Raw genomic sequence first — 15327 nt, 5'->3', positions numbered from 1 at the left:
ACTTCTGATTTAGCCCGAGAGAAAAGAACATTCTATCTAGTAGACAGTACACTGCTGAAGATAAACCTCAGAAACATCAAGATAGAAAGTAAGGCTGCTTCTGAACAGCAAGCACATGACGGAGAGGAGGTTGCTCATTCAAGGACAGGAATGGTCTTGTGGTCAGATACCGAGTGACCGTCTGTGTTGTGTTTGTTTTGGTTTTATATAAGTATATAAGCAAGCTCTGAAATAAACTCGGGGTTGTTTGACTGCTTTGGCATGACCAGACAAACCTCCCGATTCCATCTTGAAAAAAAATAAATAAATATAGTGTGCCTTAATCTCCTAGGTTCAAATGATCTTAGTAGCTAGAACTGCAGGTTCGGGGCTACTCCTGCTTCCTTGGCTGGTTTTCTCCCGGGCCTGGTAATCAACTAGGAAAACTGTAAGACTCAGCTAGAGAACCATCTTGCACAGTACTAAGCCACAACTAGCTCTTCCCACCTCAGGGATGGGACATCTTTCTCTAGTTGTTTCTGCTATGCTATGTACAGATTGCATCAGCCTTTATAGGCTTCTTTGTAGGCATTCATTTAAATGCCTATTAAGAGTGAGTTCAGCTGGGCGATGGTGGCGCACACCTTTAATCCCAGCACTCGGGAGGCAGAGGCAGGCGGATCTCTGTGAGTTCGAGACCAGCCTGGTCTACAGAGCTAGTTCCAGGACATGCTCCAAAGCCACAGAGAAACCCTGTCTCAAAAAAACAAACAAACAAACAAACAAAAAGGGTGAGTTCATTGGCTGGGCTGTGATGCACGCCTTTAATCCCAGCACTTGAGAGGTAGAGGCAGGTGAATTTCTGTGAGTTCGAGGCCAGCCTGGTCTAGAAAGTAAGTTCCAGGACAGCCAGAGTTGTTACACAGAAACCCTGTCTCGATAAAAAGTTCCTTGAGTTGGGGACTGTGTTGACAGAATACTCCCAGTCAGGTACCTATTTGTGGGTTGAACGCCTGTTATCTCACAACAGCCCACCAGAGTTAAGCTCAAATGTGTACAAAACCAGAAAGGCGTGTAGAACCTAGGTGGTTAGAATCTCGAGTTCCTGTTCTGAAACTCTGTTTTTTTTTTAAATGCAACCCAAGAAACAAGAATAATTGTGAACCTAGCTAATCATAATACTAAGCTGAGCCCAAAGTCTCAATATTATCGTCATGACTCCCGATAGCAAGACGGGAAGTCTCAACAGTCTCCAAGTTTTACAAGAGGCGTTTACAGCGTCAAGCATGCCTTCCACAGAGCACAGGTCGCCTTCTCCGGTCCTAAACGGTAAGATCGACCCCTGCATCGTAATTGGTCTGCCAAACCTTTGAGCGCTGAGAATAGGGGCCCTCCAGTATCCCCCGTAGTTCCTGCCCTGAGCCCAAATAAATGCGGGAAGAATAAACAGGATCGGGAAAATGTCAGCACGACACCACGGGGGTCCGATGCTCCCTCGGTGTGACTTCGAGCAGAACCTTCCCGCCCCGAAACTCAGTTTTTCCATCTGTTGCACAAGGTGGTTGGCTTGGATTCTCCAGTCTCCCATTTGGGACACTTGGCTCCACGGCCAGATCCAGCACGGCTGGCGATTTCGGGGCTCAGTACCCCGTCTGCCCACTCGGGCCCTGCGGGGCGAGCTCGCCTCCCTCACAGGAACCGGGCTCTCCTGCACCCGCGTGCCGCTCCCCCTGCTCAGGCAGCTCGTGCACCGCCTGGCTCGGTCCAAGCCCCGGCTTTACCTCAGCTCCCCGCACGCCGCGGCCGCTCCCAACGCTCCCCACGCCGCCTCTGCCTGACAGGCCAATGGCGCAGGCGCGCGGTGGCCGAGCAGTTCGATGGGACGCGCAGGGCCGACTCAGGAAGGAGGGACGAGCGCCGAGTGATAGATGGCGGGGAGCAAAGACGCTCCGGCCCTTGGCGGTGCCTGACGTGGCGGAGACCCGGCGGCCCACGAGCCGTGGTATGGGATGTCTGTGTTACTGCCCTTTCGTTCATTCACTAGTGACCAGTGCTCATTGAGTGTCCCCTCCAGTCTCTTCGGTTTGGGAGTCGCCATTCTGTATCCCTGTCCCAAGGGTGCTGCAAATTTTGGTTCGTCAAGTGTTTTTTGTTTTTTCCTATTTTGTTGCTGTTTTGTTTTGTTTCATTTTTTTCGAGACAGGGTTGCTCTTTGTAGACCAGGCTGGCCTCGAACTCACAGAGATCCACTTGCTTCTGCCTCTGGAGTGCTGCCACCACCGCCCGGCCAAAGAGTTAATTGTTTTCACACACACACACACACACACACACACACACACACACACACACACCCTTTTTAATGTGCTGCTGGGATTTGAACCCAGAGCCTTATGCATGGTAGACTAACACTGCCACTGAGCTGCATTCCCAGCTCCTCACCGTGACACTTGTGTGGAAGAGGTAAGAGAATAACCTGGGGGGTCAGGGTTCTCTGCTTCCATTGTGTGGGTTCCAGGATTCAGGTTCAGATTGCCAAGCAAGTACCTTTGCCTGCTGAACCGGTTACCAGCCTCTTCTCTGCATTTATTTGTATATTTATTTGAGAAGGCTAGGATTAAAAGTGTGAGCGACCTCGCTGGCCATCCTTTATGTCTTTCTAGGAAGAGTTTCAGTTGCCCGGGGTATTCTGCAGCTTGTGATCTCCTGCCTAGCTGGAAGGACAGACTTGTCACCAGACCTCTGAACACTGCTTGTACTTGGGGTCGACATTTCACCCATATGATTTTCCAACTTGATATACTGTTTGTCAACTGTTAGTTTCCCGAGTAATGCAGATTTCCCCTAAGCTGACTTAGTTTCACAATATTGAAAAAGTCACGTGTGTTAACGTTACCATCGGTCTGATCAGAAGCAGCCTTAACTATTGGAAGGCTGGCACATTTACGAGGAGAGACACAAGCTTTTTGAAGTTCCGTTTCTGAAAAGCTCAACTGTTATCATTGGCAACAATCTTATTAGTGGATTTTCTGGAAGTGGCTGGTTTTTTTTTTTTGTAAATTGTTAGTCCACCTTTTCGTTTCAAGTAAACAATAATATTCTGTGAGGGCAGAGCAGTCATTTCAGCTGTGACTCAAACAATCGTGTAAGTGCTTTGCTTGGAGCTGTCCTGTTCCTTTGATATGCACAGAAGTCACCCCCCACACACACACATACACACACGCAATGCACACACACACGCAATGCACACACACATACACACATGCAATGCACACACACATACACACGCAATGCACACACACATACACACACAATGCACACACACATACACACACGCAATGCACACACACACGCAATGCACACACACATACACACACAATGCACACACATACACACACGCAATGCACACACACACACAATGCACACACACACAATGCACACACACGCAATGCACACACACATACACACATACCTACACATGTACATGCACACACATACACACACACAATGCACACACATACACACACGAATGCACACACATACGCAATGCACACACACATACACACATACCTACACATGTACATGTACACACACACATCCAGTTTCACCATATAGAATAGTAAAAAGGCGTGTACTTAAGGGCCAAGATTTAATAAAATTAACAAATTAAAATATTTATTTGAAAAATTTCAGTTGGGGGAAAACCTGCAGAAGAGGGGGAGGAAGGCTTGTAGGAGCTAGAGAGGTCACAAGAATACAGTCCACATGGGGCTTGAGAGATGACACAGGGGGTAAGGACACTTAGTGTTCTTGCAGAGGACTTGATTTTGGTTGCCAGCATCCATATGGTGGCCCACGACCATTTGTAACTCCAGTTCCAGGGATTCCTCTGAGCTCTTTGGGTCTCCTCCAGTACCACCAAGCACGTGTACACATATTTGCCTGCATGCACTGTCACTGGCTGTCACTGACTCTTGCCTGCTCTTGGGGCCCCTTTCCTTCTGGGTTGCCTCAGCCAGCCTTGGTATGAGGGTTTGTACCTAGTCTTATTGTAACCTGTTATGCCATGTTCCAGTGACATCCCCGGGACACCTGCTCTTTTTTGAAGGGAAACAGAGGAGGAAGAGTATAGATCTGGGAGAGAGGGAAGGACTGGAAAGATGAGAAGGAGGAGAAACTGCAGACCAGGCTGGCCTTGAACTCAAGAGATTCACCTGCCTCTGCCTCCTGAGTGCTGGGACTAAAGTGTACACAAGGCAAGAGAGAGAACAAACTGGCCAAGAAAGTGCAGCAAAGAGAAAAATGATAACCCTAGAAATAAAATAAAATAAAACTGAAGGCTCCTAAGTGGCTGATCATGTGTGTTGACCCTGTCGTCACCACACATTTGTAGCTACAGCAGCTTGGTGAGGGTGATTGCACCTCTGCTAACGAGGAAAGCAGTTGCAGCACACAGGATGTCCCAGAGCAGGCAATGGCAGAAAACCCTTCACTTTACAGGGTTCTTTAGACTGGGTGTGGCGGTGGGTGTCCGAAATCTCAGCATTTGGGTGGCAGAGGCAATATTGCTGCAAGTTTGTGGTCAACCTGGTCACCATAAGGAGTTTCAGACCAGGCCAGTCAAGGTTACACAGCAAGACCCTGTCTTAGAAACAAAACAAGTGGGGGTTGCAGGAAGTGTTTCTCCATTTAATCAGAAGGAACATACAAAGGACGACATTCAGGGGCTGCAGAATTAAGAGCCCATTATAGCTCATCCAGAGGACCTGAGCTTAGCACCTAGCACCTGTATCAGGTGGCTCACAAATGCCTGTAGCTTCAGCTCTAAGGGATCCGACGCCCTCTTCCAGTACCTCCTTGGGTGCCTACATTCATGTACACACATCCCATACAGACATAAAATATGTACACATAATTTTAAAAATAAAATAAATCTTTTAAAAAGGGGATAAAATGTTTCAATCGATCCAAACTTAGAAGTACGGTAACTGATCATGGAGGAGACACAGGCCCCACGTCACATAATGAGGAAGATGGGCAGTGTTCCCGTGAAGTGTGCTGTGGTGTAAAGACCGATTTAGCCATGGTGCTTTAGACGTGATGCCTGACACCTTTCTCTTTGTCTCATTTCTTTCTTTCTTTTCTCTGTTTTTGGTTTTTCGAGATAGGGTTTCTCTGTGTAGCCTTGGCTGTCCTGTAACTCGCTCTGTAGACTAGGCTGGCCTAGAACTCACAAAGATCCGCTTACTTCTGCCTTCTGAGTGCTGGGATTAAAGATGTGCGCCACCACTAGCAGGGCCATGCTTCATTTCTAAATGAATGCAAAGCAGGTTGTGAACCAGTGTAAGAGAGATACTAAGGACACCCATCAGGAGGGAAGGCCCTTCCCTGACAGGAGTGAGAAGGGCACTCCTTCCAACAGCAGAGCCAGGGGGAGCTTGCTGAGAACAGAGCTTGGTGCTGTGCAGCTTCTGGGATTCCTGCGGCTTCAGCTCCTTGGGTGGCGGGGAGGGTGTTCAAGTATGTCTCCTCTGGGCCACCCACAGTGTATGGGCAGGACAGGGCTGCCCCAGAAGGCTCAGCGGAGTGTGAGTTCAGGGTTTGGGAGAGAGGTCTGGGCATTCACGCAGCCACGTGGAGAGAGAGGGTAGTAAAAGAACTTTCTCGGTGGCTGCGTGAGCTCTGGAGGACATGTTAGGAAAGCTTACGGTCTGCTTTGATAGGCAACTAATGGTCGCACACTGTGGCAGGACACCGAGACATCGGTTCAATGGACTGTGCTCCACGGAGCACGAACTTGGGGTAGGAGTCCTTGGACCTTAGTTATGGGGCACCGGGGGCAGATGGTGCTCCGAGCCTGTCAAAATCAGCGGTCCCAGCTTTACCTTCCACATGCCATCCTTCCGCTCACATGCCTCTGGAAGTGGGGGCTTCCAAGCTCTAAATCACCACACTCAGCTTGGAATGTGTCAGCCTTCCATCCTCCCAGGCTGCACCCCAGATGTAATGTGTGTGTCACTGTGAAGCCCCACCACGCGCTACTGTGAGGCACATGGCCCCTATTCCCATAGGGCCTCAGAAAGCCTTCCAGGATGGCAGCACCGTGACCTTAGAGGGATCACAAAAAGCACATTCTAAAGAAATGAATTCATTCATTTATTCAGTTCTCCCATGTGCAAGACCTTCTAAAGGAGTGTCATGGAGGCCCTCAGGGTGTGCACAGCCCGAAGAGCTAAAGTCTGGGCTTTACTTTAGAGTACGATAAAGGGGAGTTCCTGAATGTTCTGAGAGGATGAGGAGCCACGGCTGTGTGAGATTTAGGGCGAAAGAGCAGACATGGAGTTGGGTTGGGGATCACACAGAGGGGATGAGCTTTGGCTGCTGGTAAGGATTGAATGTTGGGGGGATGTACATTCTAAGCCATGGGAAGGACAAAGCTCACACACCTTTGCTATGGAAGGAAGAAGACAAGTATTCAAGGGTTGGGTACTCAACTGGGGCTTCATTCTTGGGGATATGTGACCAAGGAAGATGACCACCCTATCTGTCCTTGGCTCCTCACTTCAAGTACCATCCTATCAATTTTTCAAACATTTTGGGCCATGACTGAAGCTAGAAAAGGGAAAACCAAAAATAGAATCAAAGTCCATGGGTTGGGGAGCTAAATAGCTCCCTTCAAGTAGCTCAGGCCTGGCAGCTTGTGCTGGGCATGTGGAAGATTCCTTCTCACAGATCTAAATACCTGGGGAAGCAAGCCCCAGGAGAGCAGGGCTTGTGGGTCTGTGGGGGCTGGACCACCAGGGTCAACCCATGGCTCCCACTGTAACCGTACACAGGAGCAGAGCCCACTGTGCTGAGGTTATCTGAACCCATCACCTCTGTTGAGACCCAAGCTGGGTTGGCCTGGGAGAGGGCAGCATGACGTGCTTAGGCACAGCCTGACTACTCCTCACTCCTCCCAGGGGCTCATGTCCGTGTCAATGGCCACACAGTTGTAGGCAGCGTAGCGGAGCTTCTCCTCGCATACTTTGGCACTAGCAGAGAAGAAGGTGACTAGTCAGGCACCTCTGCTGCTCCCCAGGGTGCGCTTCACAGCCAGCCACCCTTCCGCGTGAGGACGTCACCCCCAAGCACGAACCTAGGAAAACTCACCTGGCATAGTGTGGGAGGAAGAGCGTGCTGGAGCAGGTGGAAGACTCAGGCAGAGCATCTGTGGTCTCATAGCTGGGAGTTTTGAGAGGCAAAAGATTAGGAAGAGGTGTAGAGGGATGTGTGTGGGTGGAAGGCACCTCAGGTCCTCCTCTGTGCTCACTCACCCCAGCTTGTCTGGGTAGATGTAGATCCGCGCTGGGAGGCGGCTGCGGCCAGTGACAAAGCGCAGGAAGCGGCTCCGGTCCTCTGGGCGGAGGAGGAGAAAATTAACGCCTGCACTGGCGGTGAGGGAGGTTCTACAACTTGTATCCCGCCTCAAGTCATGTCCCAAGGCAATGCAAGCAGCACTCTGCCCTCTACTGACCATTGGTGAAATTGTTCAGAGCCTCCCAAAAGTACTGCACCCGTGTGTCAGAAGGTTCAAAGTCCTCGAACCGAGCTGGAGGGGCCAAGGCAAGAATCCATCCTTAGGTCTCATTCTGCTCGTCCTTCAATCCCACCCCTTCAGCTTCACTGCCCTGTCACCCAGAACTCACTGAGCTTGCGCAGAGCATCCACAGTGACCTCCGGATCCCCACACACCTTCTTTTCCAACTCTTGCCAGGTCAGCAAGTCCAGCACAGCCTGTGGTACCACCTTCAGCAGGCCTGCCTGCATGGCTGCCACCTAGGGAGGAGGGAGAATCCTGGCTGGGAAAGAGGGCACTACTTTCAGCACACACTGGGGATATCTCTGTACTCGCTGATCACCAGGAATGAGGGACATGGCTATGGGTGGAGCTAGAATCAGGGCTGGATGGTGGCTACCAGCGGACTGTCTGTCAAGGGAAGGGGCTTAGGAAGGTCCAACCCTCTCGTGTTACTACCTGCTCCTTGCTTTCCTCTAGGCGCGCCTTCTGCACCAGCTGGATGAAACGAGAGCGGTCCTCATAGCCCACCACGACGCCCGTGCCCCCAGGAATCAGTTCCACCACCTGCTGATCACTCAGGACGGTGGTGAATGTTAGCTCCTTCCCGAACTTGAACTCAAATGTCTCCCTGTCCATTCCTTCCATCACTTCCAGAAGCTTCACCTGAGGGGTGGGGAGAGGCAGGGGACTCAGCTTTTTACTGGGTAGACAGTGTCTGTCTTCCTGTGGGTAACTCAGAAAGCAGAGGCCAGTGAAGGGCTGTGAAAACATCGAGACAATACCTAGCCAGTCTGGGGGGTTAGGGTTGGCACCCTGCAGGAAATGCACCTGGCCTGACCCAAAGGACAGCAGGGAATTGGTTTGGCCACAAGGGAAGTCAGAAGAGAGAGCATCTAGGACAAAGCTGGAAACTCAAAAGCCTAAAAAATGTTTGGCTTGCCGGGAGGTGGTGGCGCACGCCTTTAATCCCAGCACTTGGGAGGCAGAGGCAGGCGGATCTTTGTGAGTTCGAGACCAGCCTGGTCTACAGAGCTAGTTCCAGGACAGGCTCCAAAACCACAGAGAAACCCTGTCTCGAAAAATCCAAAAAAAAAAAAATGTTTGGCTTTAGCCTGAGTGCGAATTGACCAGCTGAGGTACAGGAGCCAGGTAAGGCCTTTATAGAGTTTATCCTGTCCTAAGACCAAAGTGAAGTCATCAAATGGTTTATACTGAGCAAAGTGAAATAAATTACTCTGGCAGCATGGAAATGAGGTGGACAAGACTAGCGCCAGGGGCACTAGCTTTACAGTTGGAAGAGAAGAGAAGATGGCCTGAACCATGGGGATAGCAGTGAGATGGGAGAGGCACACTAATTCCAGGGACAGACTGTACAGGATGTTGTGGGGAAAAGAGTTAAGGGTGACCCCAGTCAGGCACGGTGGCTGGCACGTGCCTGTAATCCCAGTACTTAGGAGGTCGAGCAGGAAGATCAGAAGTTCAAGGCCATCCTCAACTGTATATCCTCTACTATATGAGACCCTACTGCAGAAAGCAAAAAACAGGGCTGGCAAGACGGTTCAGTACATAAAAGCACTTGCCACCACGTCTGATGGCCTGAGTTCAGCTCCCAGGATCTACATGGGAGAAAGGAAACCAATTCCCAAAAGTGTCCTCTGACCTCCACATGTGTACCATGGTGCATGCACCCACCTACCCCCACCCCATAAATAAATAAGCAAATAAGCTTTTTAAAAAGGCAAAAACCAGAACAAACAAAAAGCCTTGAAGACTTTGGCGTGGGCCAAGGGGATGGGGTGGAGCCTGAGCCCAAGAGGCAGCGGACTGGGGATTGGGTGAAGAGTGTGCAGAGCACAGGGCTCAGATGCGCCATCTTGTGGTAGATGCAGATATGGCCCCAGGCTAAGGAGAGAAGTGCCAGTCGGTGGATTTTAGGAGTTACCATAATAAAGACAGCAGCAGAAGCCACCGGAGTCAGTGAGACTAGAGAGGGGACACATGTATTTGGGGGCAGTGGGTTGGGCAGAGGGGTCCAGGTCTTGCTCACCAGCACGGAGTCCACAGCTGGGAAGTCTTTGCTCCAGCTCACTTCCTCACCAGACAGCTGCTTCCACACGAACCCAGGCAGGGCCAGTACCTGAGTGACAACCAGGGCTGTCTTCTCACTGAGCCTCCCGGTCTGGGGCCCTGGCTCAGCCGACAGGACAATGACTGGGTTACTCACCAGGAACTCCTTACCCCGAAGGGCAGCCCCCATCAGCTGTCCGATCCACTCATACTTGGCAAAGTCTCGGCAGGAGGGATTAGGCACGTACATGTCCCGGGCCTCGCCAGTGCCATTGCCCTGCCACACAGACAGAGCTGTCAGCAGGACGTGGGGGAGTCCCTATCTTCCTACGGCAAGTACCCCAAAGACTACTGCTTCCCCTCCACCATCCTTCCTAATGTACAAGTGACCGATGTAAACAGCTTCCAGGCAGCTGGTCTGGTTTCAAAGTTCTCTTTGCAGCTTTTTTTCTGGAGTCTTCCTTGTAGCGCAGCTTCCCTTGTCTAAGAGGGACTCTCAGCTTTTATTGTTTACTCTGGCCTGGAGGGACACTGCTCTCCTCTGTGCAGAGGCTGCCCGGGTAATTCAACCCCTCCTCCACTGATTCCAGCTCCATCTGATTCGCAAGAGATTTGCAGAGATGGCAGAAATTTGGTGGTGGGTGAGTGGGGAGACAATCACCTGGTTCGCTGTGCGCACAAAGAAGGGCAAAGGCACAGGGGTGTCAGCTGAGCTGGGGCACAGCTCTTCTGACATATCTGCCAGGCTGTCACGGAAACCACCACCTGAAATGACAGATGCTTTAAGCTGGGCACATCAGCGTCCAGCCCTCTTGAGGGGTAACAAGCAGGTGTCCTGTCTGTCAGCTCGTAATCCCAGAACATTCTAACTCTCCAAAGGGACAACTGGGAGCCACGTCAGGGCCTCACCTTGGTCAATGATGCCTTCTGCAATGAATTTACATTCCCACCACTGGTCATAGCGCATGGGCCACCTGAAAACAGGGATGGGTGGATCTCTGCTATGCCAGAGCTGGTCTCAGGCACATTAACTGGCCCAGAGACCATCCAGGAAAAGATGACAGGGTGGTCAGAGTTGAGGGGTGTGAGGTGCAGTGTGTGGACGTATAGACCCTGGGCAAGTTCCTAACCTTCACGCCTTACCTGTAGTCCAAGGGCTTTTCATACTTGTCAGAAGGCTTGAGGCCTTCATAAACCTGGGGGCACGAGAAGATGGGAGTAAGTGCAAGCCTCAGGGAAGTTCATTTTAATAGCTGTCCCTATTCTGGCCCAAAGACCTCGCTCAAGTCCCTCTTGGACTAAGCCCCAGGCCCCTTACTGACCCTCCCCCAGTCTGATCCAGGCGGTCCAGACCTGGGTGAAGACTGCATTCTTGCAGGCAGGGTCCCGAGACGGGCAGGCACGGTGTTCCATGGCGAGGCGGCGGTTGATGTACAGCCGCGGCATGAAGCTGGGCTTGCTGCTTTCTGAATCGCGCAGGCACTGTGCCACCAGGCTGGGCCGCTGGCGTGACAGCAGTAGGAACTGTTTCACTTGCTGGTGAGGAAGGTGGCCAGGCAGAATCAGTGGGCAGTCAGCCTTTGCCTAGCCTCGGGGCTTCTCTCTATGCCTACACCCAGTTTTACCATCCGGTCCAAGTCCAGCCCATTGCGTTCTTGCCTATAGTTTCTTCCTCAAACTAACCACAAGGGGGGACTTTTTAATTTTTATTTCTTCTTCTTTTTTTTTTTTTCTGAGACAAGGTTTCTCCATCTAACAGTTCTGGCTGTCCTGGAACTTGCTCTGTAGACCATGCTGGCCTTGAACTCACAAGAACTTTAATCGCCCACCTGAGAGCTGGGATTAAAGGTGTGTGCCACCACCGCATGCTTCTTACAAACTTTCTAATAGTTCCACAGACCAGAGCAAAGTTCCTCCCTACTTTACCCCTGGGCTCTTGAGGTGCAGACTATGCTTCCTGTCAGCCTCTTCCTAGGCTTGTCCATGCTGCACTCAGGCCTGGCTGTGTGGGGTGGAGCTGCTGCAGCAGCCAGCATGCTCCTGTGCGGTCGCGTTCCCTCCCTCCTATTGCACCTGGCTTTCTTCTTGGTTTCCAGAACCAGAAAGGGCCTAGCCCGAGGGCTTTTAGGAACTTTTTCCTGAAGAATGAAAGCTAGCTGACTGGGAAGGAGGAGCCCAACGTCCAGATAAGGACCACAGGGCCCAGACTCACCTTAATCTCACTGAAGGTGCCCAGCGTGTGGTCCCACGCAGGTACTAGGTGGTGCAGGACACTGTCCAGGATCTTGATGAATCTGTGGTAATGGGTGAAGAGAAAGAGTTTAGGGGCTAGAGAGACGGCTCAGAGGTTAAGGGCACTGGCTGCTCTTCCAGAGGTTCTGAGCTCAATTCCCAGCAACCACATGGTGGCTCACAACCATCTGTAATGAGACGTGCTCTCTTCTGTTCTGCAGGCAGAATACAAACAGAACACTGCATACATAATAAATAATAAATCTTAAAAAAAAAGTTTAGCATGGATGTTGAGCAGTGGTGGCACATGCCTTTAATCCCAGCATTCAGAAGGCAGAGACCGGCAGATCTCTGTGGGTTCGAGGCCAGCCTGGTCTACAAAGTGAGTTCTAGGACAGACAAGACTACAACAGAGAAATCCTGTCTCAAAAACAAAACAAACAAAAAGTTTAGCATGTATGTAAGACCCCAATCTCTAACTCACAGGGACAGAAGTGATGAGGAGGAGATGCTCTGGCCCTCAAAGTGGAATAGTTTATTTTACCAGAATTTGGGGCCTCCTTCATGCAGGCTCCCAAGACTTAGGGAGAGGAAGAGAGGCCTGCAGGGCCAGGACCATAGCTACCTCTGCAAAAGGACAGCTCTTCGGTACAGGACTTCTGGGTCAGTGCCTTCTAGGCGTGGATATCGCACCAGACTGGCTGGCTGAAACAGGTCTGCATTCAAGCCTAGCTCCCGCTGTCTAGAGGACTTGATCTTGACCCCTCGAAGACGAACATCAATCCCATCATCTGAAGGAAGCGGGGGAGGGGTCAGAGTACGGTCATCTACTGTGACGGCTGCCTTCTTGGCCCTCAGACCTGGGAACGGCTCCTTAACGGTTGGCATTTTCTCACGGTTAGCCACTAGAGGCTTCAGAGATTCGATGACGTCATTCTGATATTTCTGTATTCATCCCACCTCTATGCTGTTGGAATGCCTTTTCTAGATGAGCCCAACTACCTCTAAGGCTTTAAGCTTGGCTTATATCTATCTCTGGCCCCACAGCTTTACCCAAACTCCAAGTCCATCCTCTTTTCTCCATACTGCACTTGCCCCATCCACACCCTGGGATTCCTCATAGCCTTAAGTCCCACCTCGACACTCAACGATTCGGATCTCGATGATTGGCAGGTGGATAGTCATGTCCTCCAAGACACAGACATCCCCAATCAGGGTCCTAGGAGACAGGTATAAAGCAGTTCAGATGCTTGCTGCCTTAGACTTTCAGGGATTCCTGGGGTTCCATTCAAGCTGAGCTTGGCCCCATTGCTAAGATCATGCCCCACTCCCCACCCCAGGACAGCTCACTCACTCGTCAATGCTCACGTCACTCAGCTTCTTCAGGTTGTCCCCTTCACCCCCATAGACCACTACCCGCTTAGGCATGAAGTTGTCGTCTGTGGTATCGACTGTGAGAAGCAGCTTCCTGAGGGTTCAGAGTATGTATCTGAGGGCGTCTCTAGGCACCCACGGCATACGGCTCACCCACCCTGTCCGGCTCAGAACCTACTCACTTGACAATTGTGCCTTTCTTCATGGTGAGCCGTACCCAGTGTTGGCACTGGGACCCGTCGCTCTCCCAGTAGGTGTCTGCATTGCTATCTGTCAGGCAGGACACATTGAACTCCTCCTAGGATAGGGGCAGAAAGATGGAGTCACATTTGCACTGGGCAAGTGTTTGAGTTGGGGTGAATGTGGGGTAGGAAGAACGTTTGGTGTTCCCACAGGGGATCTAAGGGGAGTGGGACTAAGTGTGGCCTGTGGGGACGATGGTTTGGCCATGGGAGTTCTGGACCTAGCATTGAGGAATGTGACTGTATCTAGCCACAAGAGGAGTCCAGGCACCCACCGTGTAGGAGGAGACATCTATGCTCTCCACATACTGCTTCACGCTACCCAGGTTCTCGTCTTCTTTGCCCAGGTGGTCATATAAGAAGTGGATCAGGTCCTCGTCGCACTCATATGTCCATGTTGGGGGCACATAGCTAAGCAATTTCAAACCCCTTATTAGGCTGGGTTCAGGCCCTGCTCCCTCCTCTTCCACCCCATTCCAGATAACTCACAGTAGCCTTTGCACTGCTTCCGTGTAGGCCTCTGCAGGCTGAGGCCTGGACCCCAGGCGATGCGAGTATGTCAGGTCCACCACTTGTTCCCATCTGCGGGCACAGACTGGGATCAATGAGGGAGGCATGGGCAACAGGACACAACCTCCAAGGTCTTGAGCCTTCTCCAGAATTCTACCACCAAGCCTCCAGAAAACTCATCCCAACCCTGCCTGTTCTCTACCCCGATATCTCAGACAACCCAAGGTTTTGGATTTGGACTGTGATTCCAAACCCTCTGCCCCGCTGGTCACCAAGTTGCCTTCTTTCAGTTGCAGGACCTGAGCACCGGCCGGTAGTCTATGCCAAAGAGCTGCTGCTGCCGCTGCAGGTGGTCCGGAGTGTCGATGGGTACTAGGCGAGCCCCGCCCTCCGCCGGGCGACACACCAGAAGCCAGCCTTCGTCCAGTCCGCAGTCACTCAGGTGTTCGGCCAGTTGCTCCTGCAGGGATGTGTCACACGGGGACAGCCGTCAGGGGATAGCTGTCAGGGACAGCTCAGCTGCTCGCCCAGCCCAGGGCAAAGAGCACCGAAAGCAGTACCAGCTCACTATGGGAAAAGGGGGGCGGAACAACCAGGGCTTTGGTGGCTGGATCCAGGGGGTCTTTTGCGGGGTCCCAGACAACTGGGGCGCACCTTGGTCAACTTCACCCAAAGGCCGTGGCCGTTGCACAGCTCCTCGCCGGTAGTTCGCACACAGGCGCCACGTCGGAGCTCAATACTGTCGCGGGCGGCGCGCAGCGGTCCCGAGCCGGCGCTCGGGGCAGGGCCCGCAGCACCCACACGCAGTCCCAGGCCCTCTGCCTCCCACACAGGCAGCAGCACGCGCGACGGTCCCGCCGGGTCCTTGTAAAGCTTGTAGAGCACCTCTCGCGGCACGAAAGCTAGCGCCGCGGGTAGTGGCAGCCCAGCCCGGAGGCTGCGCGCCGCCTCGGCCAGGAAACGCACGCGGCCCAGGAGCTGTCGGGGGGACTCGAGCGCCGCTCCGGGGCCGGGACCAGCCATGGTGAAGCCGCTGCGGTGAGACCCGTCAGGGAAACCCTGCCCCGCAGTAGCGGGGGCACCGCAAACTCAGCTTCCCACCACGCCCTGTCCCGCCTTCCACCCTACTTTGCCGTATGTTTTGGATTAAGTGCACAGCCTATTTCCACCGTATGGTCTGGTGTACTCTGACACTCCACGATAGTTCCTATTTTGTGACCCCATCCCGGGCTAATCCAAAGCAGACTCAAAATTAGACTCTCGTTAAGCAGCACAGGCTAGTTTCGAACTCGCGATCCTCTCACTGGCTTTATTCAAGCGCATAGTGCTACTACCTTTGTTCATGCCACCGCAACTACAAATTTT

At 52.1% G+C, this 15327-nt stretch overlaps 2 protein-coding genes across 2 annotated transcripts in view; both read right to left on the bottom strand.

Moving 5' to 3' along the window:
• Eif2b3 (eukaryotic translation initiation factor 2B subunit gamma) overlaps nucleotides 1–1833 on the bottom strand; it is a 63768-nt gene extending 61935 nt beyond the window's left edge. The window contains exon 1 of the mRNA XM_075945534.1: nucleotides 1761–1833. The gene's annotated coding sequence lies outside the window, so the exon portion shown is untranslated. The remainder of the gene's footprint in view (nucleotides 1–1760) is intronic.
• A 4286-nt stretch (nucleotides 1834–6119) lies between these two features.
• Hectd3 (HECT domain E3 ubiquitin protein ligase 3) lies at nucleotides 6120–15070 on the bottom strand. The gene is made up of 21 exons (XM_075945279.1): nucleotides 14617–15070; nucleotides 14262–14422; nucleotides 13942–14034; nucleotides 13728–13863; nucleotides 13393–13508; nucleotides 13191–13304; nucleotides 12973–13055; nucleotides 12462–12627; nucleotides 11817–11898; nucleotides 10958–11140; nucleotides 10748–10800; nucleotides 10514–10578; nucleotides 10266–10369; nucleotides 9762–9881; nucleotides 9585–9674; nucleotides 7994–8200; nucleotides 7665–7794; nucleotides 7493–7567; nucleotides 7293–7374; nucleotides 7129–7200; nucleotides 6120–7010 (listed from the first exon to the last, which is right to left on the bottom strand). Exons 1-21 carry the CDS (start codon nucleotides 14983–14985, stop codon nucleotides 6926–6928), a joined length of 2586 nt encoding a protein of 861 aa, XP_075801394.1. The 5' UTR covers nucleotides 14986–15070; the 3' UTR covers nucleotides 6120–6925.
• Nucleotides 15071–15327: the final 257 nt, after the last annotated feature.

The sequence above is a fragment of the Microtus pennsylvanicus genome, chromosome 13, assembly GCF_037038515.1.
Source record: "Microtus pennsylvanicus isolate mMicPen1 chromosome 13, mMicPen1.hap1, whole genome shotgun sequence".
Taxonomy (NCBI): domain Eukaryota; kingdom Metazoa; phylum Chordata; class Mammalia; order Rodentia; family Cricetidae; genus Microtus; species Microtus pennsylvanicus.
Note: the sequence above shows the minus strand (reverse complement) of the source record. Positions and strands in the feature narration are given on the sequence as shown.